Source organism: Colias eurytheme, chromosome 2 (genome assembly GCF_061535395.1).
Source record: "Colias eurytheme isolate Ceu_HAF_F1 chromosome 2, ilColEury1 Martin Lab GWU primary, whole genome shotgun sequence".
NCBI lineage: Eukaryota > Metazoa > Arthropoda > Insecta > Lepidoptera > Pieridae > Colias > Colias eurytheme.
In genome coordinates this window covers 7,882,299-7,903,064 of record NC_142981.1, presented here as the reverse complement: position 1 = coordinate 7,903,064, position 20,766 = coordinate 7,882,299, and the positions used below count along the sequence as shown (strand labels likewise).

At 33.4% G+C, this 20,766-nt stretch overlaps 1 protein-coding gene and 1 long non-coding RNA gene across 2 annotated transcripts; one reads left to right on the top strand and one right to left on the bottom strand.

The window, feature by feature from the left end:
• Positions 1-628: 628 nt before the first annotated feature.
• Positions 629-15,510, top strand: ath (ATP-dependent RNA helicase DHX33). Its single transcript, XM_090114561.1, has 12 exons — positions 629-1,064; positions 1,148-1,357; positions 1,603-1,822; positions 1,961-2,145; positions 2,252-2,327; positions 2,431-2,618; positions 12,041-12,214; positions 12,552-12,676; positions 12,775-12,899; positions 13,171-13,335; positions 13,407-13,535; positions 13,903-15,510. Exons 1-12 carry the CDS (start codon positions 838-840, stop codon positions 14,179-14,181), a joined length of 2,103 nt encoding a protein of 700 aa, XP_089970687.1. The 5' UTR covers positions 629-837; the 3' UTR covers positions 14,182-15,510.
• On the bottom strand, positions 11,063-11,892 carry LOC149910505 (uncharacterized). Its single transcript, XR_016457970.1, has 3 exons — positions 11,422-11,892; positions 11,234-11,295; positions 11,063-11,158 (listed from the first exon to the last, which is right to left on the bottom strand). It is a non-coding gene; the product is annotated as an uncharacterized LOC149910505 (long non-coding RNA).
• Positions 15,511-20,766: the final 5,256 nt, after the last annotated feature.

Sequence of the window (20,766 nt, the reverse complement as noted above, 5' to 3'; positions counted from 1 at the left end):
TCATGCCTATTGAAGCGTAGACAGCGAGGTAGACAGAGAGTTTCTCTGTCTACGAATTGATGTGAAGCTAAACGTTACCACGACCACAACCACGACAACCTTGTGGATGTTCTGTGCTTGTGGACAACCTGTGTGGACAACCTTACTACGTCAATAAATAGATTCCACCTTGATTCCGCCCTCATAAGGCCTTAGCGTAAGGCCTTATTCAGAAAGAAAGCTGGAAGCTTATAAGCGCTTACCGGCGCTTGTAAGCGCTGGTTCGTTCTACACAAAGGAAGCAGGTTGAAGCAAACCAAGATAAATTTTATATTTCAGCGCCCAGCGCTGACCAGCGCTTGTTGAAGCTTGTCGGCGCCGTTCAGCGCTTATCGGCGCGTGTTCATATATTTTCCTGCGCGGTTACCAGCGCTGACAAGCTTCGGTAAGCGCTTATAAGTTACCAGCTTTATTTCTGCATACGCCCTAATACTTGAACGCCCCTTATCCCTTTACTCCATGGTTTACTCCTTACTTTACTCTTTGGTCTGTTTCTTTGTCTATGGCACTGGCAATGACAACAGACGTCAGACAAATGACAATGATTGTCTTTTTGACATATTATGTCCTAAAACTTGCCTAAAACACTTGCTTTGTATTTCAAAAAATAACCTACAAAATTGCACTATTTGAAAGATTATATTGACTATAAATAAAAATTATTAAATTTAATATTATTTATTTTATGTTACAGTAATCTAAGCCGAGAAATATAATTGAATTTAAGTTTATAATAGCTTAGTTTATAATAAGCTAGCTGTAAGGTACCTTATCATAAATAAATAAATATATAAATAAATGGATTCTAAATATACATCATTTGGGAAGGACAAAGATCAGAAGAGACATTTCGATATTAAGGCAAAAAGGATTAAGCTAAGTATCGATAATAAGAAGCCGGTTGACCAAAAACTTGAAAATAAAATAAATGGATCCGTTCTTCCTCCAAGTAATAATGTTAATGTTATCTCTGAAGATTTTCAACAGTCCAGAAAATTATTGCCAGTTTACACTGTTCGAAATAGGTGAGTTTGTTTATCCTTGTATGATAATTGATATAACATAAGATTGGTTTCAGAAACATTTTGCAATTTTTTCTTAATTTTAGACTTATTGAAGAGATAAAGAAGTACAACACAATGATATTGATAGGTGAAACAGGGTGTGGAAAAACTACCCAAATCCCCCAGTTAATTCATGAGCATAGGCTCGAAGGCACCAGTAGAATAGCTGTTACACAACCTAGGAGAGTTGCAGCTATCACACTAGCGCTCCGAGTGGCAGCTGAGATGAAAACAGAAATAGGATCCATTGTGGGGTAAATTTGATATTCTTCATTATTTTGACTAAACAATATGAAGGACTCCTTAAAACAAAATCTACTATTCTTATAAATCTTTATGGAAAGTAAATATTTATTAAGTAAATGTCTGGTGGTCTCCGAATTTGCACATTTTTAGATAGGTAGTAATGAAGTACCACATCTGTGAAAGACACACACAATGCATAATGTTATATTTTTTGAAATTATGATAGTTTTGTATTGTAACTCAATTTTTTTAGATATTCTGTTCGATTTGAAGATGTGACAAGTCCACAAACCAAAGTTAAATATTTAACTGATGGTATGTTATTAAGGGAAGCCATTATTGACCCACTGTTATTGAAATATTCTATTATAATTTTGGATGAGGCTCATGAAAGGACTGTGAATACAGATGTCTTATTTGGGATAGTGAAATTGGCACAGAGAGAAAGAAAGTTCAAGCCAAATAAGTTAAAGGTACATGTTTTAGAAATTTATTTTTGAATTTTAAAGTGTTAAAAGATTATGAAAATCGTTTAAGAATATAGTGAAATATACAATTAAGAATGTGTTAAATTTACTGTATAATCTCTACTTACTATATACAATTTTTAGGTAATTATTATGTCTGCTACAATGGATGTCGATACATTTAGAAATTATTATGACAATTGTGCAGTAATATACCTAGAAGGGCGCACATTTCCAGTAACAATATACCATTCACAAATAAAGCAGGATGACTATCAATATTCTGTGGTTTGTGCTATATTCCAGCTACATGTTACTACACCGGCCAAGTAAGTATTGTGCATATCACTGAAATAAGCACTAAACACTAGTAATTAAGTTTACTTCAATATATTATGCATCATTTATATAACTCAGAATTTTTAATGATTTCAGTCATGATTTTTTAGTATTCCTCACTGGCCAAGAGGAAATTGAAACTGTAATGGCTAACATCAGGCAAATAGCAAAGGTGAGTTCGTGTTTAAACATTTTGCATTTTGCATAGTTTTTGTTATTATAAACTTGTTAAGTTAAAATATTAAAAGTATCAATAAAAACTTTGCTAATTTTAGGAATCACAAGGGCCACCCATAAGGGTTTGTCCATTATATGCTGGTCTTCCAGCTGCAAAACAATTGCAAGTGTGGCAACCTGTGCCTGCTGGAATGAGGAAAATTGTCTTAGCAACTAATATAGCTGAAGCGTCTGTAACAATTCCACAAATCAAATGTGTTATAGACACTGGAGTTGTCAAAGAAAGGTAAGGTTTAATAAGAACTACTTTTCCATTCATTTTTTTTTAATTCTTCACTTTAAGACACTCGCCTTGTATCCGCAAGATCCTACGAAAGCAGCACGGTCACGAACTACGTATGATTTTGTATATTATTCTACATAAAAATGAAGAATTCCGTTCGCACGAGAGCAAATACGTCAATCAGTGCAAACGCAAGGCATTATATTATTAGAACATTACTTTCAAGCTGACAATGATGTAACGAAACCGGTTGTAGTTTTTATATAAAAAATCGAGAAGGATATAAAATTAGAAATAATGAATTGTGTGTTTCTTTAAACATCTAAACTATGCACAAATGTAATTCCATCAAGGAATAACAATAGAAAGTATAAATTACACTATTGTGCTTTTCTAAAAGAGATAGCAAGGGATGTGTTTGTAAAGAACCAATCATATTAGCATTTGTAAGCATTGAGATAATATTACTACGTATGGAGGAGACACCACGAACAAAATCTGTGCGCCATTTTTTTGCTCTAAGTTTTAAAAATTATTATCTAGTTAGGTACTTACCGATGAAAGTTATTCCTTTGCACTTTTCCGTATTATTTGTATTATTTGTGCAATATCGTAACACACACGAAGGCATATTTGATGCGTTTCACTTTAAAACCATTGAAAAAAACCGCTCAACATACGCCATATGGCGTATGTTGAGCGGAACATAAGTGATGTAGGCGGTGTCGTCTCCATATTAATATTATCTCAATGTTTGTAAGCGATACTATTGGTCCTTTACAAACACATCCCTGCATACGCATCCTCGCACATCTCTGGTGGAAAAGCAACCTTAAGACGATACACAAAAAAAAATCCACTTCTTGGCGGGCGGAGTCTAATAGCTCGCTATCGCGAACGCGGGTGTGCGCGAAGTCATTCTTGCAAACTCGCCGCGCTGCCGCTGGCCGACTCGGGACAAACATGTATGGAGTCGTCATACAGTTATAATATATTGTTATACATTTATTTAATTGTTGATTTATTGGTTTTATTTTCTTGCTTATAAACAAATAATCTTCTTTTTAACAACTACTTAGACATTATTAATAATTATTATTATTTCGTAATGTTTACTTTATTACAAAATAATACAGGTTATAAATAATCTTTAAAATAACAAAAAATATTGTTACTCTGAAAAAATGAAATGGTACTCAATAACGCGGACTACTGAATTGATTTAGATAGAATTTGATGCTGACATAGATATTACATCATGCCCAGAAATGAAAGGTACTATTTCTGAAAGAAGTTATAAACCCTAATTCTTCTCAGTCAAAGTCAAGAGTGGAAGATATCACTAATACAGTAAAACTGATGCGAAACTTTGGATGTTAATTTGTATATTTTTTTGTTAGTTGTTACTTAATCACGTCAAGACTACATTACCAATTTTGATAAAATATAGCTAATTGCCTGGATTTACACATAGGATACTTTTTATCCGAACTGAACACTTCTGTGGGAAAAAACAGGATTCACGATATAACTTAATTCCACGCGGGCAAAGCCGCGGTCGGAATGATATTTTTTTAAATAAAAAAATTGTTTAAAAAAAAACACAAAATATATTGACGCATGTATTTATTTTTTGCACTCTATTATAATTGTAATTATTCATTACAAATAATCAAAATAAAATAGCCAGAACAAAGTTAGGCCCTGGTAGGGTAGGTAGGCAGGTACAGCAATGTGAGACGAACACTGGCTTATTTATACCAATAATAATGTATTATAAACATTTAATTAAGTTTACAACAAAAATACATAATATTAGCTAATGTGAAAACGAATCAACCAATCATCCCACAACAATGAAATGTGCACACAAATATTCATCCAAATCGGTTCATGTGATTAGGAGGAGTGACTGCAGCGCCATCTTCCGGGGCCCGGGCCCAATTGTGTTTCCAGATCACCCAGGAACTCAATTTAATATACTTACACAAAATTTTTCGAAATGAAAACTCACATTACTATGTAAATATGAATATAAACCTGTTTTAGTACTAAGCAATTTCCCGCACAGGTGTAGTAAGTATAAATGAAATAAATATCAACATCAAATTCTTTATACAACATACTTATCTACCACCTACTAAGAAATGTAATTCTTGAAATTTTTTCGTATTTTCTATACATATAATAAAATCGTAGGAAAGTCAAAACTGTACATTGAATATTTTTTTAAAAGAATACATAATCCATGATCTATAATCGATATAGAAGCCAAAAACATAGTTTTTAGAATTTTTGTCTGTTTGTCTGTTTGTCTGTTTGTCTGTTTGTCTGTATGTTTGTCCAGGCTAATCTCGAAAAGTACTGCATAGATTGACTTAAAATTTTGCATGAATATTACTAACAGGTCGGGTGAGGCTTTTTTAAACATATTATCATGCTATCACCTCCGGGGGAGGAGCTGTGAACCTTTTTTTTTCTTACGTATTCCGTGTATTACGACAGCGTACAATCTAAAGACTCATGTTTAAATGTTGGTTTCGGGTAAGCCATGCTATTATCTAGCTTTACACAATAAAAACTATGTCATTTACGTAATTTGGGCAGAGAATCAGTTTAATGAATTTATTAGTATACAAATTTGAAACAGCGCCATCTATGAGATTTCGTAAAAATCAAATCAATTTACATGTTAACACTACTGAACACAATGTTAAAAATTAATAATTTAAATATAATTATGTTATTTATTTATTTAACTCTTTAACCCATATCTTCCCTTCCCTATAAGGTGCGCTTATAATTCGTGTGAATATACTACATTTTTAAAAGTGAGGGTAGATGTTTATTATTTTAAGGGCCGATTTTTCAATGCCCAGATAAACAGCTAGATAGACTTTATTCTTCAGTTAACAAAATATTCAATTTTTCAATAGACGAATAGGACGTATCTATCGAATAACTACGTTATTTGAGGAATAAATCTATTTGCCGCTCCAACGGCCAGATAGCGCGCTATTCGACGGTTAGGCGTTTGAGTTGACAACTGACGCGTCAAATTTGGGATATTTTCATATGTCATAACATAGAGCGTAGAATTATTAACAATTAAACCTCTTTCTATATAATTATTTTCAATTAAAATCATATTGAAATTGATGTTTTTGATAGTACTGATGACCATGCCATTAAAAATTTGCCGAACGCTACCTTTGAGTATGTCGTTTCCATCGTAAAATATATAAATTGAAACACAAATTTAACCAAACTCTTTGCTCGAATCAAAACAACAATCAACAATCATAGAAGACAAGACAAACTTAAAATGCACTCCTGACATGAGTCATAATGACGGTTGTTGACAAATTGCAAGAGTTGACTCTATCCCGCTCTAACCTGACTAATTTAATATGTTTGTTTCGCTACTCCGAGAGCAGAGCTGCCAATATGGAAATATTTGGTCAGATAGTTGTTCATCAAATAAATCACGATTGAAAAATAGGCGAGCCGTTATGAGTTAGATAAATAATTGAATAAATCTATTCGAGGGGTAGTTATTAGACTGTTTATCTCGGGATTGAAAAATCGGCCCTTAGTCAAACTAGACACCATTACAGTTAGGGCCGATTTTTCAATGCCCAGATAAACAGCTAGATAGACTTTATTCTTCAGTTAACAAAATATTCAATTTTTCAATAGACGAATAGGACTTATCTATCCAATAACTACGTTATTTGAGGAATAAATCTATTTGCCGCTCCAACGGCCAGATAGCGCGCTATTCGACTGTTAGGCGTTTGAGTTGACAACTGACGCGTCAAATTTGAGATATTTTCGTATGTCATAAATGGTCATAACATAGAGCGTAGAATTATTAACAATTAAACCTCTTTCTATATAATTATTATCAATTAAAATCATATTGAAATTGATGTTTTTGATAGTACTGATGACCATGCCATTGAAAATTTGCCGAACGCTGCCTTTAAGTATGTCGTTTCCATCGTAAAATATATAAATTGAAACACAAATTTAACCAAACTCTTTACTCGAATCAAAACAACAATCAACAATCATAGAAGACAAGTGCACTCACAGTGCACTCCTGACGTGAGTCATAATGACGGTTGTTGACAAATTGCAAGATTTGACTCTATCCCGCTCTAACTTGACTAATTTAATATGTTTGTTTCGCCACTCCGAGAGCAGTGCTGCCAATATGGAAATATTTGGTCAGATAGTTATTCATCAAATAAATCACGATTGAAAAATAGGCGAGCCGTAATGAGTTAGATAAATAATTGAATAAATCTATTCGATGGGTATTTATTAGACTGTTTATCTCGCGATTGAAAAATCGGCCCTTAATCTAATATTGATTGTGTTCATTGGTTACATTTTTAAAAATCTTCGTGTTTTAAAAATTCGATAACGAGGCGGGACTCGAACCAGCATTCTTTAGTGGTCGAATTTTTTCTATTCTTTATAAATTTATTGTTTATGAATTTATATTTATAAACAATAATACAAAAAGGTTAGTTCGTTGATAATTATTATTCCTTCATCATTTACATGTTGTAAGTAAAAATATACTTTGACTGTTAATACTTTTGTTCAGTATTTACCTGTATGATTATTGCTTGGTAATTAATATATTTTCATGTCGTATACCTAATTAAAAACATAAGTTTGATGTGAAACTAGCTGGATTTATTTTTACACACTCACAGTCTTATATTTTGTGTTAATGTTAAAATAGTATCTATTTAGGTATAGTGTAAATCATAATATTTTTTCACAATTAAAAATATTTCCTTTTTTTGATGGTGTTGGCATCGAATTAAACCGCGCTGTCGTTTCGTTCACAAAAAGTGAAGTTATGAGGACCAAATATGTAGCCGCCTCAACTTACGGAAACGAGAGTAACCTGCGTTGTCTGTTAGTTATTGTATAGTCGAATTTAACGTTACATGGAAATTGGCATCTAATTATATGAATAATACTTATATTAAATCTGTAGAGGTCAATTCTGTACATGAAATATATTTCCTAAATAACTATCACGAGGTGATTAGGGATCGACACTGACGCCAAAAATTTTTGTCCGTCTGTCTGTCTGTATAACCGTTATAGAAACAAAAACTACTCGACGGATTTAAACGAAACTTGGTACGAAAATTAGTATGAAAGAAATGTTCTCCATATTATATAAAAAATATCTCCCGACATCATAATTAATGTCTATCTTTTATGGTTGAGCTTAGGAGTTCAAAGCTTTCTGATTATATTTGTCTACTAGCTGTGCCCGCGACTTCGTCCGCGTGGAATAGTGACTATGGGACCTATGACCATGGGCTCAGGGTGGGGCAACAATAATTGTTTTTATTTTCATGCTTCCACTCCCACGCCCACTCCCAGGCCCACGCCAACGCCCACGCCCACTCCCCTTCACAATTGGTACCTACCAGATCAAAGCCAGGGTAAGCGCCCCACCCAGCCCCACCGTGGCTACGCCCATGCTGAATTACTACTTAACATACAATTATTGAGTAAATACGTACTACCATAAATAATTAAAAGAATTGTTATTAAAATTTCTTACTAAACTGAGCTAAAAAACTTACGTACCAACTTATTAAAGAAAATCAAGAAATGAAATGCCTAACCTATACCAAATAGTTACTACATAATATTGTAATTAAAAATTATGATTAGTATAATATAATATCGAAAATCAAAAAAGAAATGCCTAACTAATTCTACGTAAAATTTCTTTTAAATTATGTCATATTATTTTTTAGGAACCAGGGGGGGAGAGGAGCAAATTCTATTTCCTTCCTTTCTTAAATGGATGTTTTTAATAATGTATGGTGTAGCCACTGATCAGCTTAATCGATACTCAATTTTTATCAAATCCAGCAACAAATCCAAATAAGATGTTTCCTGTCTCACGCACGTAACTAAAGGCTGAAGAGAGAGAGAGGGAGCACGTAACTTAACCGTTTAGACGAAGAAAAGTGTATAGAAAAAGGAATAAATAATTTCATAAACTTCCCAACGATCTTTAAAAATAAATTATTATATCATTTTTTTCATTCCCACTTTTACCCCTATGTAGGTATAATAAGTGGATGAACCGATTTCGATACAATTTATCTAAGAACCAGCGTCGGAAAATATGCTGCCTAACAAAAAAAAGCCGCATCTAATTCGGTTTACCTGTTAGCCAGCTACGGTGCCATAGACAGACACACACACACACACACACAGAAATACATAGCAGTCAAACACATAACACCCGTCTTTTTGCGTCGGGGGTTAAAAATATAATACGACATAATTTAAAGGACATTTTGTGTGGAAAATTTACCTATTAGAAGTAACCATAATGTTAATTTGACCCCGCCCCCCCTACTACCTCAGCTTACCCCCAAACCCTTGGGGAATTTTGATATGATCATCTGGACATGTAAAGGAATAACTGTAGCGTATAACAGATAAATTACGTTTTATCGTACACTGTACAGTGTACAATAGAATGCCTTAGCAAATGTTCGCCGTGATTACTTATAAATTGTCATAACTTTTTTATTTATGAACCGATTGACATGAAATAAACACTAACTGTTAAATGAAGATTACCACAATACATTAGTGAAAACCGCATCTAAATCGGATAAGCCGTTTCTGAGATTAGCGTGCACAAACATACAGACAAACAGACAAAAAAATTTTTAACTACAGTTTTGGGTTCAAGATCGATTTAATAATAACACCTGCTAATTTTTTTCTACATATTTTCATTGTACAGACATCGCTTTTCCACAATTTTATTATATGTATTGATGATGATGATGATTGATGATTATAACACTCTCAGTCCGTTTTAACTTAATTTTTATTTACTCGCATCAGTGCCACCTAAAAAATCTTTATATCGAAATTCGAGCAAAGCTAAGAAAATGAGAAATAAGAGTTCTCAAGGATCGTTAGAGGTAAGAGGCTTACTATTGACCGAAAACAACATATTGTGTTATGCCGAGAACCTGAAACCGCTTCACAACGAGAATTGCGGCTCACAGCTGACCGCGAACGGCATGTACTATCCTGTGAGACCGAAACCTTCACTGAGAGGGTATAACGTCTCACAGCTGATCGCAAATGGCATATTTTATCTCGATAATCTGAAACTTTTATTCAATATGAAGACCGATTGACAAATGATAGGGTGCACCATAATATTATTCGATCTCTTGAAGATGAACATGAGCATAAGCAATGACTAGAGTAGGGACGCGAATATTAGTTACCATTATTTGAGACAAGATTATTTGAGACAAGTACGATTAATAAGTTTTTTTAATGAAAGATTAAGAATTGAAACTATTTGGTCTCTTGAAACGAACGAATAGCGAGAGGCCCGTCTTACTGTAGACAGATTTCGACAGTCTTAATGACTTAAGAGGTAAACATAGAAGATCAATCTACGAATTCGGTGGTGTGGTCCGACAAATATAAAAGTGGGTTTGCTTATAACCTCACAATTGATTACAGATCATCTTCTGTATAGGCGATATTAACGTAGTATCACAGACTAATAATAATATACTACGTATATAAGTAGTATGTTCTTTTTGTAATGCTTTAAAGAGGAGTAAGGAGTCGGCTTTCGTTTGAAGATACACCAGAACCTTTGAAATCACTACTTTTAGAGGAACATGTGCAATCTAGGTAAACAGTTCTTAGACAATATTCGCTCTTATAGTAGTGCGTTTTAAATGATCCTTTGGTGCTCAACAATTATCAGAGGATCCTTTCATGCTTACTTTTAAGATACAAGGTCAAGTTTATCATTTGATAGGATCCCTTTTGCCTGAAGGCCAACCTAAGTTTCTTCAAATATATTTTGTATTCGACTACAACGAATAGTCGAATACAAGAAATCAATATTTCTCGAATTTAAAATATTACAATTTTTCCTACAGTAGGGCGACGAATGTATTTTCGCATAGTAACGGAGGGGAACTCGCGGGGGGTCAAGTGATGCGGGCCACGTACCACAAACATGCTTAGTTTGTTGTACCGAGCGCGAAAGAAAGTCATCGTGTTTTTAGTAAAATTACTATGTAAACTAACGTAATTTAATACTTAGGTACATATTATATAATGATGCGCTCAAACTGTTAATCTACATTTAATTTAGATTATTATTTGAATTACTAAGTAATGTAGAATTTAAATCAAATTCATGTTTTCCTCAGATTTTCGATGTCCTCCGATTTTAAGATTTTCTTATCAGAGTATTCAATTTTAATGTAGTTTATTTTTATAAGAGACAATTAAGAACATTCAAAAATAAAGTGTCACGTATTTTTTTTAAACGACGAATGACGAAAAACGACGTAATCGCGGACGAAGTCGCGGGCAACAGCTAGTTTTTAAATATAATACTACTCCAATGAGCTCCTGTTCCATATTACATCCACCATACTTCCACTAAGTTCACCATGATTTTTTATTTCTTTGCACTTTGTTGCTTTTTGCTAAAAATGGAATCATGCGATAAAAAAAAGTAGAGCGTTGATAACATACATTTTTGACTGAATAAAGGTACTTACGAAGGAGTGGGTTCACATTGTGAACAATCAGTGGGTTTATTTTCCTTCTGGATTCCGGATTTCTGAAAAGATTGTCTATGCTATAAATGAAAAAATCTTACACATTCGTTATGTACTTAAAACAGGGGTACATATCAAACATCGTCTATAATACAATTATCATCAAATTTAAAATAAAACCAACTTACTTCATTAATTTGTTCCAATTGTAAGCATTCTTTTTCCTCCAATCTTTATGTTTCTTCTTCTTATTTTCTTTATTGTCCCCATTTGTCTCATTTTGTCTTATCGTGTTGTCACCCTTTGTTACGATTGCGCGAGCGACACAAGTTCCCCGTGTGACGGCCGTAGCGGGAATGACTCGTGCAGCGATCGGGGTAGGAAGGTACAGGGCGGCTCTCGCTATATTGGCTGGTCGCGCGCTAATTTCAAGTATTTCTTGTTTATTTCAAAACCATCGCATATTTCAAAATTCTAAATCGGTAGACGTATAGGTTGTATATTTTATAGTTAATATCCAAAAAGTCGTAACTTTACGTTTGTTATTTTGAAGATGCCAGAGATTAAAAAAAAATAACAATGAGAACTTTGTATTTTTTTTCTATCGAGAAAATATCATGGAATCATGTTTCTAAAACGGTAGACGTATTGTGTTACTATTGAACTTTCTTGTCAAGAATTTTCATCACGACAACTTTAATAATATAAAAATTACGAAGGTTTAAAAAGGGCCGTAAATGTTAGAAAAATTAATTCATCACCTTAAGCTGTTTAACTATATCTCATATAAATTCCACTGAATGTTAGGACGTGGTGTACGACAACGGGCGCAGAGCGGCTCCGCGTGGTGCCGTGCTCGCAGGCGGCGTGCTGGCAGCGCGCGGGGCGAGCGGGCCGCACCGCGCCCGGCGCCGCCTACCGCCTCTACACGGCGAGCGAGTTCGCTGCGCGCCCAACGCACAATACGCCGGAGATATTGAGGTATATACACAAAAAATATCCAACTGATTTGTGATTTTTTTATTTGTTGCATTGTAAGTTCTAGAAATGCTATAAATACTACGGTTGGTACATAGCTCCATAAAGTCTGTAATGTACGTAGTTTATAGTTTACACATATTAGAAATGTCTATTAAAAATTTAGTTACCTACTAATAGTAAAAAAAAAAATTAAATAATTGTACTGTCAAATCAAAATGTGTCAGCACATTCAGATTTCTGGAAAAATGATTCCTTGAAAATACAACTTAGAATAATTCTATTATTCTAATATTCTTTACATTTATAAGTGTAATTTGTAATTTTTCTCGTTTATCAGGTGTCCACTGGCAGCAACTTTGTTAATGTTAATAGCTACGGGGATGGACCCCAGCACATTTCCCTTGATTGATGCACCTTCATCCGATTCTGTTCAAGCATCAATAACCCTATTAAAAGAACTAGGTAATGTATAATTTATTTTGATTTTGATAATTTATTTGATATTATTGCGTTCGAATATATGCGATTAATGTAAGTAATAATAATAATAAAATTTCCAGGTGCTATAGAAAACGAAAGTAATCCGAAATTAACTACACTTGGGAAGAAAATGACAGCATTTCCGATTGATCCCAAGTATTCTAGAATAATTTTAAATGCTACAGAATATAATTGTTTAGAGGAAGTAAGTATAGATGTCTAATCTTCTTATATATAAAAATGAATCGCAAAATGTGTTGGTAAGCGCATAACTCGAGAACGGCTGAACCGATTTCGATAATTCTTTTTTTATTATATTCCTTGAAGTACGAGGATGGTTTTTATGTAGAGAAAACGTAAATATGTACCACGGGCGAAGCCGGGGCGGACCGCTAGTACTTTAATATATATATATATATATATATATATATATATATTTATAGGTATCCATAAAGTAAAATTGGTGATTATTACAGGCTTTAAGTCTCGTAGCGGTTATGTCCAGTGAAAATGTGTTTCACACGCCATTACACAAAAGGGAAGAAGCCATAAAAGTAAAACAAAAATTTGTGTCACCTCTCGGCGATCATATCACTCTTCTTAACATTTTTAAAGCGTTTTGTAAAGCACCTCTTAAAAAGGTAAACAATAAAAATTTATTGTAATCTGGCAGAATTGGTTTCCGTTACCTAATAAAAAAATTATCTTACAGCAATGGTGTAAAGAGAATTATTTGAATCATAAGAATTTGTCTTACGCGTGCGATATTAGACACCAGTTGCTTTCAATTTGTCAAAGGTTGAATATGGAAGTGATGAGTTGTGGAACGGCATTGGATCAGGTATTTTTTTGCTATTATTTATTTTATTTGTAAGAAATGAAACTACCAGGAATATGTGATAATTTATTAAATACAGACTTAAACTTACAAGCTTAATATATACGTATACATATTGTTATAAAAAATATATATTATTGTATCATAATAAGGTAGCGATCCGTTATTATATCTAATCTACAACTTATTGTATTCCATTTATATGTATTCCATTTAGAATCGGAGCAAAGCAGAGCTAAATGAATCCTAATCTTAACTCAAGTGTAAACTTTCTATTCGATATATCAGATTTTCTTCTAAAAAATCTTGCCCTTGCAATAAAATATTGTGCATTCAGACATACTGAATTTTTTTATGTTTTTTTTTTCAGTTATTAAAGTGCCTTCTCAGTGGTCTATTCACGAACTGTGCGTGGGCACGCGGCGGGGCCACAGGCGGTGAGGGTCGTTACGTCACCGCATCGAACACAGCTGCCTCCATACATCCTTCTTCCGTGTTACACTCTATCCGGCCGCCACCACCCGCGTTACTGTATTCGGAACTATTGCATACGAGACGAGCCTACTTAGTAAGTGTGTCTGTTATAGATGCTAACTGGCTCCACCAGGTGGCGCCGGAGTATGCAAGGCGGTGCCGCGCCAGTCGGTGACGAAAAGATTATTGGAATACATTGAGGTATTACTATAGAGAGGACACCACGAACAAAATCTGTGTAACAAGCGCGGCGTCGCCGGCCGGCTAGTGAGTAGACACTTTGTAGATATTCTGCCTTTTATTACGTATAAATCCAATCAATGTAACAAATAAATATTGTTTATCTTATTAAAAAAAATATGAATAAAATTTTCTTTACTTTTTTTTTAATGTAACAAAAAAATGGCTTGAGACGATTGACTCTAACTCGTGATAGAAATAGTTTAGTAGAGATGCCCTCTCTACTACGTAGTACATGGTAACTCAATGTTGGAATATGTGATTGTGTGGACGGGAATGCTTGACACTGAACTATAGCTGTTTCAAATGTGTCATCTTATTTGAGGTACAGAAAGCTCAATTGGGAAGTTATTTCGTCAACCGGCGGCCACTAGTGCATATATAATATAAATCAAAGTTAAAGATAACTCGTAGCTGTGTCCGTGAGGATTCGAGACGATACCGGTGATGAAAAAATAATTTAAATATTTAAATTTAACGTGAAATGTAACGTGAATTAGTGTGGACAGGAATGCTCGTTGTGACTGAAGGTACAGCCACGACAAACAACTGAGAACGCTCAACTGAGAAGTTATTCCATCAACAGCTACTGATACACAATCAAGCTGTATTTTTCATAAAGATAGAGGCCATTAAGTTCGAGTGTGAGTTCTGTCTGTACCTCCGCCATTCTTACAATAAAATAATCCGCCTCGGAAAAAGGAATCATCAGACCCTCGTGCTATTGTTTTATAGTTGCTTTAGACTAAACGACTTGACTGTATAGTCAATATTAATATTGTTTATAAGTTTTAAATTATAATAGAGCTTGCCATATTTTATTTTTTATATTATGTTTGTGCAAAAAAAAACTTTAACACGTTGTATATTGTACAGTAAGATATAATAAACTTGCATTTAACCAGTTATTTTGCTATAATTTTTAGTAGTATTTTCTTAATTATGTATATTATATTGCTATTCACCAGTGAAATATCAATCATAAACCTATATAAGATGTTTTCGTACTTAGAATGTATTATGTACAAATTAAAACTTAAAATGTTAACTTAGAACATGGACTAATAGAATATAATATGGTGTTTTTTTTAGATTCTATTAGTCCATGCTTAGAATAAGGAATTGTTATGAAAAATAAATATTAACTGTTATGATTGCATTATACATTGTATATTTTTTATACATCTAGATAAATAAATGCATGATATAGTTGCAATAATTTGTTACCATTATATAAGCAAAATTATATTTTGCTGCCTACTTAACATAATAGACTGGGGTAGAAGCCTTTGAAAATAATGAAAAGATAAAAAAAATCGCAGTCGGATGAAACCCATTAGAAAAGGAGGGGAATATGTTAAAAATGTAAGGAAAAATAAATTACGGTCAATCCGAGTTCGGGAAGCGGGAGGGGGAGCTTTTAAGAGAAAAAAATGGTTTCTCTTGATTTCCGACAAAACTACAAGTCCTATAGAAAAAAGTTCAATCGCAAAGTTGTAGGTAATTAAAAGTTCTACAACTTTTGTATTCACAATTTTTTCACATAACCTAAAAATTTAGGTGAAAAATTCAAAAAGCCAAGTTTTTGGTCTTTTATTTCTATCTACTTCAAAATTTTTTTTTTTTCTACGAAATTTGGTGGAAACTTAATTTATTATCTCCCAAATACACTGTAATTTATTTGATTGAAAATATTTATTTTTTCGCCTTATTTTAAATTAATACCAAAAAAACAACCTAATTTTCAATCGAAAAGTCACCCGTCAAAATATCAGCTTTTTTCAAAAACTTGGGGTGACTTTTATTCATTGAAATCTCTACTTTCATATGGTGTAAAAAAAATAAACACCACCATAGTAAATGTTCTCAGGAAATGCATACAAACAGTCTGAAAATTAGCTTTTACTAAATCAGGCACACTTCTTGAACTCTATATCTTCTCTTGTATCGGCTTTTCGGTAATATTTCAAAAGAAAAATAATTATCTGTTTTAAGTTTAATATTTTACAGCATATTCAAAAGCAAAATGATGTCGATAAAAACATTTCAGGTAGTTCGAGAAGTGTGCCTGATTTAGTAAAAGCTAATTTTCAGACTGTTTGTATGCATTTCCTGAGAACATTTACTATGGTGGTGTTTATTTTTTTTTACACCATATGAAAGTAGAGATTTTAATGAATAAAAGGCACCCCAAGTTTTTGAAAAAAGCTGATATTTTGACGGGTGACTTTTCGATTGAAAATTAGGTTGTTTTTTTGGTATTAATTCAAAATAAGGCGAAAAAATGAATATTTTCAATCAAATAAATTACAGTGTATTTGGGAGATAATAAATTAAGTTTCCACCAAATTTCGTAGAAAAAAAAATAAATTTTGAAGTAGATAGAAATAAAAGACCAAAAACTTGGCTTTTTGAATTTTTCACCTAAATTTTTAGGTTATGTGAAAAAATTGTGAATACAAAAGTTGTAGAACTTTTAATTACCTACAACTTTGCCATTGAACTTTTTTCTATAGGACTTGTAGTTTTGTCGGAAATCAAGAGAAACCATTTTTTTCTCTTAAAAGCTCCCCCCTCCCTCTTCCCGAACTCGGATTGACCGTAATTTATTTTTCCTTACATTTTTATCATATTCCCCTCCTTTTCTAATGGGTTTCATCCGACTGCGATTTTTTTTTGTTTCAAAAATTATCTACTCTAGTCTATAAGTTTAGCTGTAGCAAATAAAAATATATTCAGAAGACCTTTATTATATTTTGATTGACATTGTTGTTAATGATAAACAATTGACAAGTATATTGTGTACATTGTCTACTTAGGAGCATTTAATAATTCAATATCATTTACCTTCGACGGAAAATTTGTACATTATTATTGAAGGGTAACTGCTTTAGGCACGTTGAGAGTCAAATTTCAAGGTCGCGTTATGGCAATACCGTCATGGAGTTAGGCGACGATTTTTGGCATCTTTGTATTTTGCCCAAGAAGTTTCATTTCTGATACGTGTGCTCGGCACACAAGTTCTTTTTTGTAATAAGATTATTTCACAAATAGGTAAAAATTCGATCTCTGGGCGGGATTCGAGCCCGCATCTTTTGCCATACCGTGGCAACTCTACTTTTTTTTGTACATTTTTTTAAGTTCTCATGGTTCATTTTTAATAAATTTGAATGCTATAAAACTAAGCAACAACAAACTAATCTGTTAAAATAATACATAATTAGATTATTTTCAAAAGCAAAAATATTTTATCCCTGATTTGAACAATGCCTCAGGCTGTTATGTAGTTTTACAAAAAGCTTCTAATAATTTTTAACCAAAGGTGTGACGTCAGGAAATGTCCTCGTACGTGTGTAAGCTCGTGATGGTCGTAACTCTTGACTTCCTTAGTCAGGGATACACTATGAAGTGAAGTACACTAAGGGCGAACAATAGGTAAGACAATAAGAACACGCATATGGCAATGTTCGAACGTATGAAGGTAAATTTCCCTTAATAATTATTATATCTGTCTAAATAGATCTATTCGACAAAATCACAGATATAAAAACATAAAAAAATAAAAACATTGTGCTTCAAAAACACAAAATTATTATTTTTTGAACTGGATTGTCGTTAAGATTTTTTCAGTGATTAATTTTCATACCTATCAAGTTAATTTCATCGTTCGATTAATTTAACTGTAATACTCTTGGTAATACCCAACAGCTCTATTTTTACGATTTCACTTAAATTTTTAGATAATTCATGGACACCAGATTAAGTTGATCAGATTAGACTAGAATTTGAAGGACTTTAAAAGGTTTTTTTAAAACCATTAGGTTGACACCACCTTGCGTGTATTTATTATTGTAATGCTTGAATGCAATATTTGAATATACCTAATGTTCATAGTAGTTATAAATAGCATTGTTACTTAAAAATGTTTAGTTGTATCTAAAAATATCCTTTGTGCCTATTACATATACCTACCTATAATGTTTATTATAAATTATAATATTAGATATAGATACCTATTTTATAAATAAGGAACATGTAACTGTTATTGTTATATTTAAGGAACTATGTTGGACCTTTTGTAAATACATATTATAACTATATTAGTAATAAAATATTGCTTGGAATTATTTGTATTTTTTTTCTGATTTTCAGCAACCTTATTGATATGACCATATAATATTCACCAGCTGGGGTGATTTTGATAAACATAAGTAGGTAGTTAAGTATATATATTCTGTGTCAAAAATCCATACAAAATGCATCCGTAAATATGAGAAGATGTGAAGCTGAATTGTGGTATTGGATTTTATTTTTAAAAATGAAACAAAGGCCTATGTTAACAATGCATGAAAATGTAACAAGAAGGAACTCCAAACGAAAAATCTTCGCGGCAATTGTATATTGCACGAGCTCGTTTTATAGCCTGAATGTAAATTGTAAATACCTACGTACGTACATAATAGACAAAATGTAAACACTCTATACGGATCTCAATTTCTGAAATTAGATACCTCCCGCTAAACCCTTACCGCAGCTTAAGAAACTACTCGTAGATACATATTCCTATTTTGATCAGAATTCAGAACCGCTTTTAACCATTGAGCTACTTTTACTACGTAAGTATAGCTCAATGCTTTTAACTAAAATGTTTGATACAGCCTACAGATATGTGTGTATTTTTATTTTTAAAACAAAACTAGGAATTATAGGCTAATAGGAATTATCCAACTTATCATCCTACCTGATAAGTTTAATAAAACAATATAAAAATTAAAAATAGTCTAATAAAACAACTTAGAAACACGCACATGAAATTATTGTATAATTGTCACCGAATCTTGATAAGTGGACAAAGTTTGAATTAAATCGAGTTAAAAGGAGTCGGCCACATACAAACCTTTTTTTTTTTTTTTTATAGTGGAGAATGCATTTAGGCATACCCAGGGCACTCGGGGGAAGAGCCCTGGGTTATGTCGGACTCACCCTGCTGAGTGCAGGGTCCTACCGACTAAACTCCACTGTGTTCCGCCGTGCCGCTTTATTGACGGGGCCGCGGGTATTCGGTAGAACCGCGTCCGCAGACCCGTCAGCGGCAGCCTATCTCCAGGCCCAACGCGAATGTGGCGGGAAGCCGCCAGGTCTACCTTCCTGGGGGGGCGGCGTGAGTGGAACACTTCTCACGCCGCCTCTCCGCACCGGATGATGGATTATATCCCCGTTCCATCATCCGGTGCCCATCATCAGGGAGGCAGGTCGCGACCGTGTAAAGCGGCCGCGACACGGCGACGACGCCCAATAGGACGACGCCGAATCGGATCCGCGGAAGGGTTGGCCACATACAAACCTACAGGAAAAGCTAATAAAAGCATGTTAAAAGGACGTTGACTTGATTTCTTCTTTATTTTTATAAACTAGGTAAGTAATTAAAAAAAGTTTATCGTTTTTACGGTATACTGAAGGCAGCTTGGCTTTATCAGCATTCAGTCAAACATACATTTGTTTTACATAAATAATAAGGCACGTCATCATCTTCCTAGTTCAGTGATTATCGCATGAGCATGAGAATTCCGAGTGAGACTAATAAAAAAAATCTTGGTATAGCAAGCCCCACAAGAGTGTAATGTAGGTATCTTCCCTATAATCCCAGCGAACACGAGACCAATTTTATAGGCAATAGCAACCCACAGCTTTTAATTTGATTGATATATCATCACATTTTATTTCAATTCACGTAGTAGCTACCTATATTTTACTTAGTGAGAAAGTATCTACTAAATAAGTTAGTTTACTATATTCATCGTAACGCAAATAAATGTTTAACAAATCTTACAACGTGTGAGGCCGACGAATACCCGAACCCTCACAGAATAGTCAGTATAGAAATTCGTTTACAAGCTAAAAGCTTTCCATTTGCAGGGTAAAATGCTGTAGGTAACGACAAAGTTAAATAAATTGTGTCTCCACGATTTTAGACGCATAGACGTGTCACACAAATAAGTGTAGTCTATTGCAATACCCACTTCTACAAAAATTTAATATTTAGGAGATTTATCAAGTCCATTTTGATGAAAGAAAAGTACATATTATTATACTTATAGTAATGCGTACAGGAATAAAGATTTTTAGTAGCCTTGTTTGAAACGAATACATTTATATATATTATAGATATAGTATGTTACATGGAAAACAAATATTAACTGTGCGTGTTAGTAGTTTGATATGTTGTGTGTTACGTGAAAGCTCACGATAAAAGACTGATCTATTTATGTTTACCACGTACCAAAAAGAGGATAAACTAAGTTAAATGAAAGCAGCAACAATTTACCTACTAATCTATGCTATGTAGGTACTGATTTTGGGAAGGTCGGTGAATAATTAAATCTCCAGAGGGCTATTCTACTTATGCATAATTGCTAGCCAATCACGCGAGAAACGAGTAAACTTGATAAAGTAGCTTTTAAACAAGCTTATTAGAATAATGTGAAATTTAAATGTTACTTACTGGTAAAATGTAAATAGA

Coding starts and splice junctions, on each gene's coding strand:
- ath (XM_090114561.1), top strand. CDS start 838: ATGGATTCTAAATATACATCATTTGGGAAGGACAAAGATCAGAAGAGA. Junction 1,358..1,602: donor GAAATAGGATCCATTGTGGG/GTAAATTTGATA, acceptor CAATTTTTTTAG/ATATTCTGTTCGATTTGAAG. Junction 12,677..12,774: donor AACCCTATTAAAAGAACTAG/GTAATGTATAAT, acceptor TAAAATTTCCAG/GTGCTATAGAAAACGAAAGT.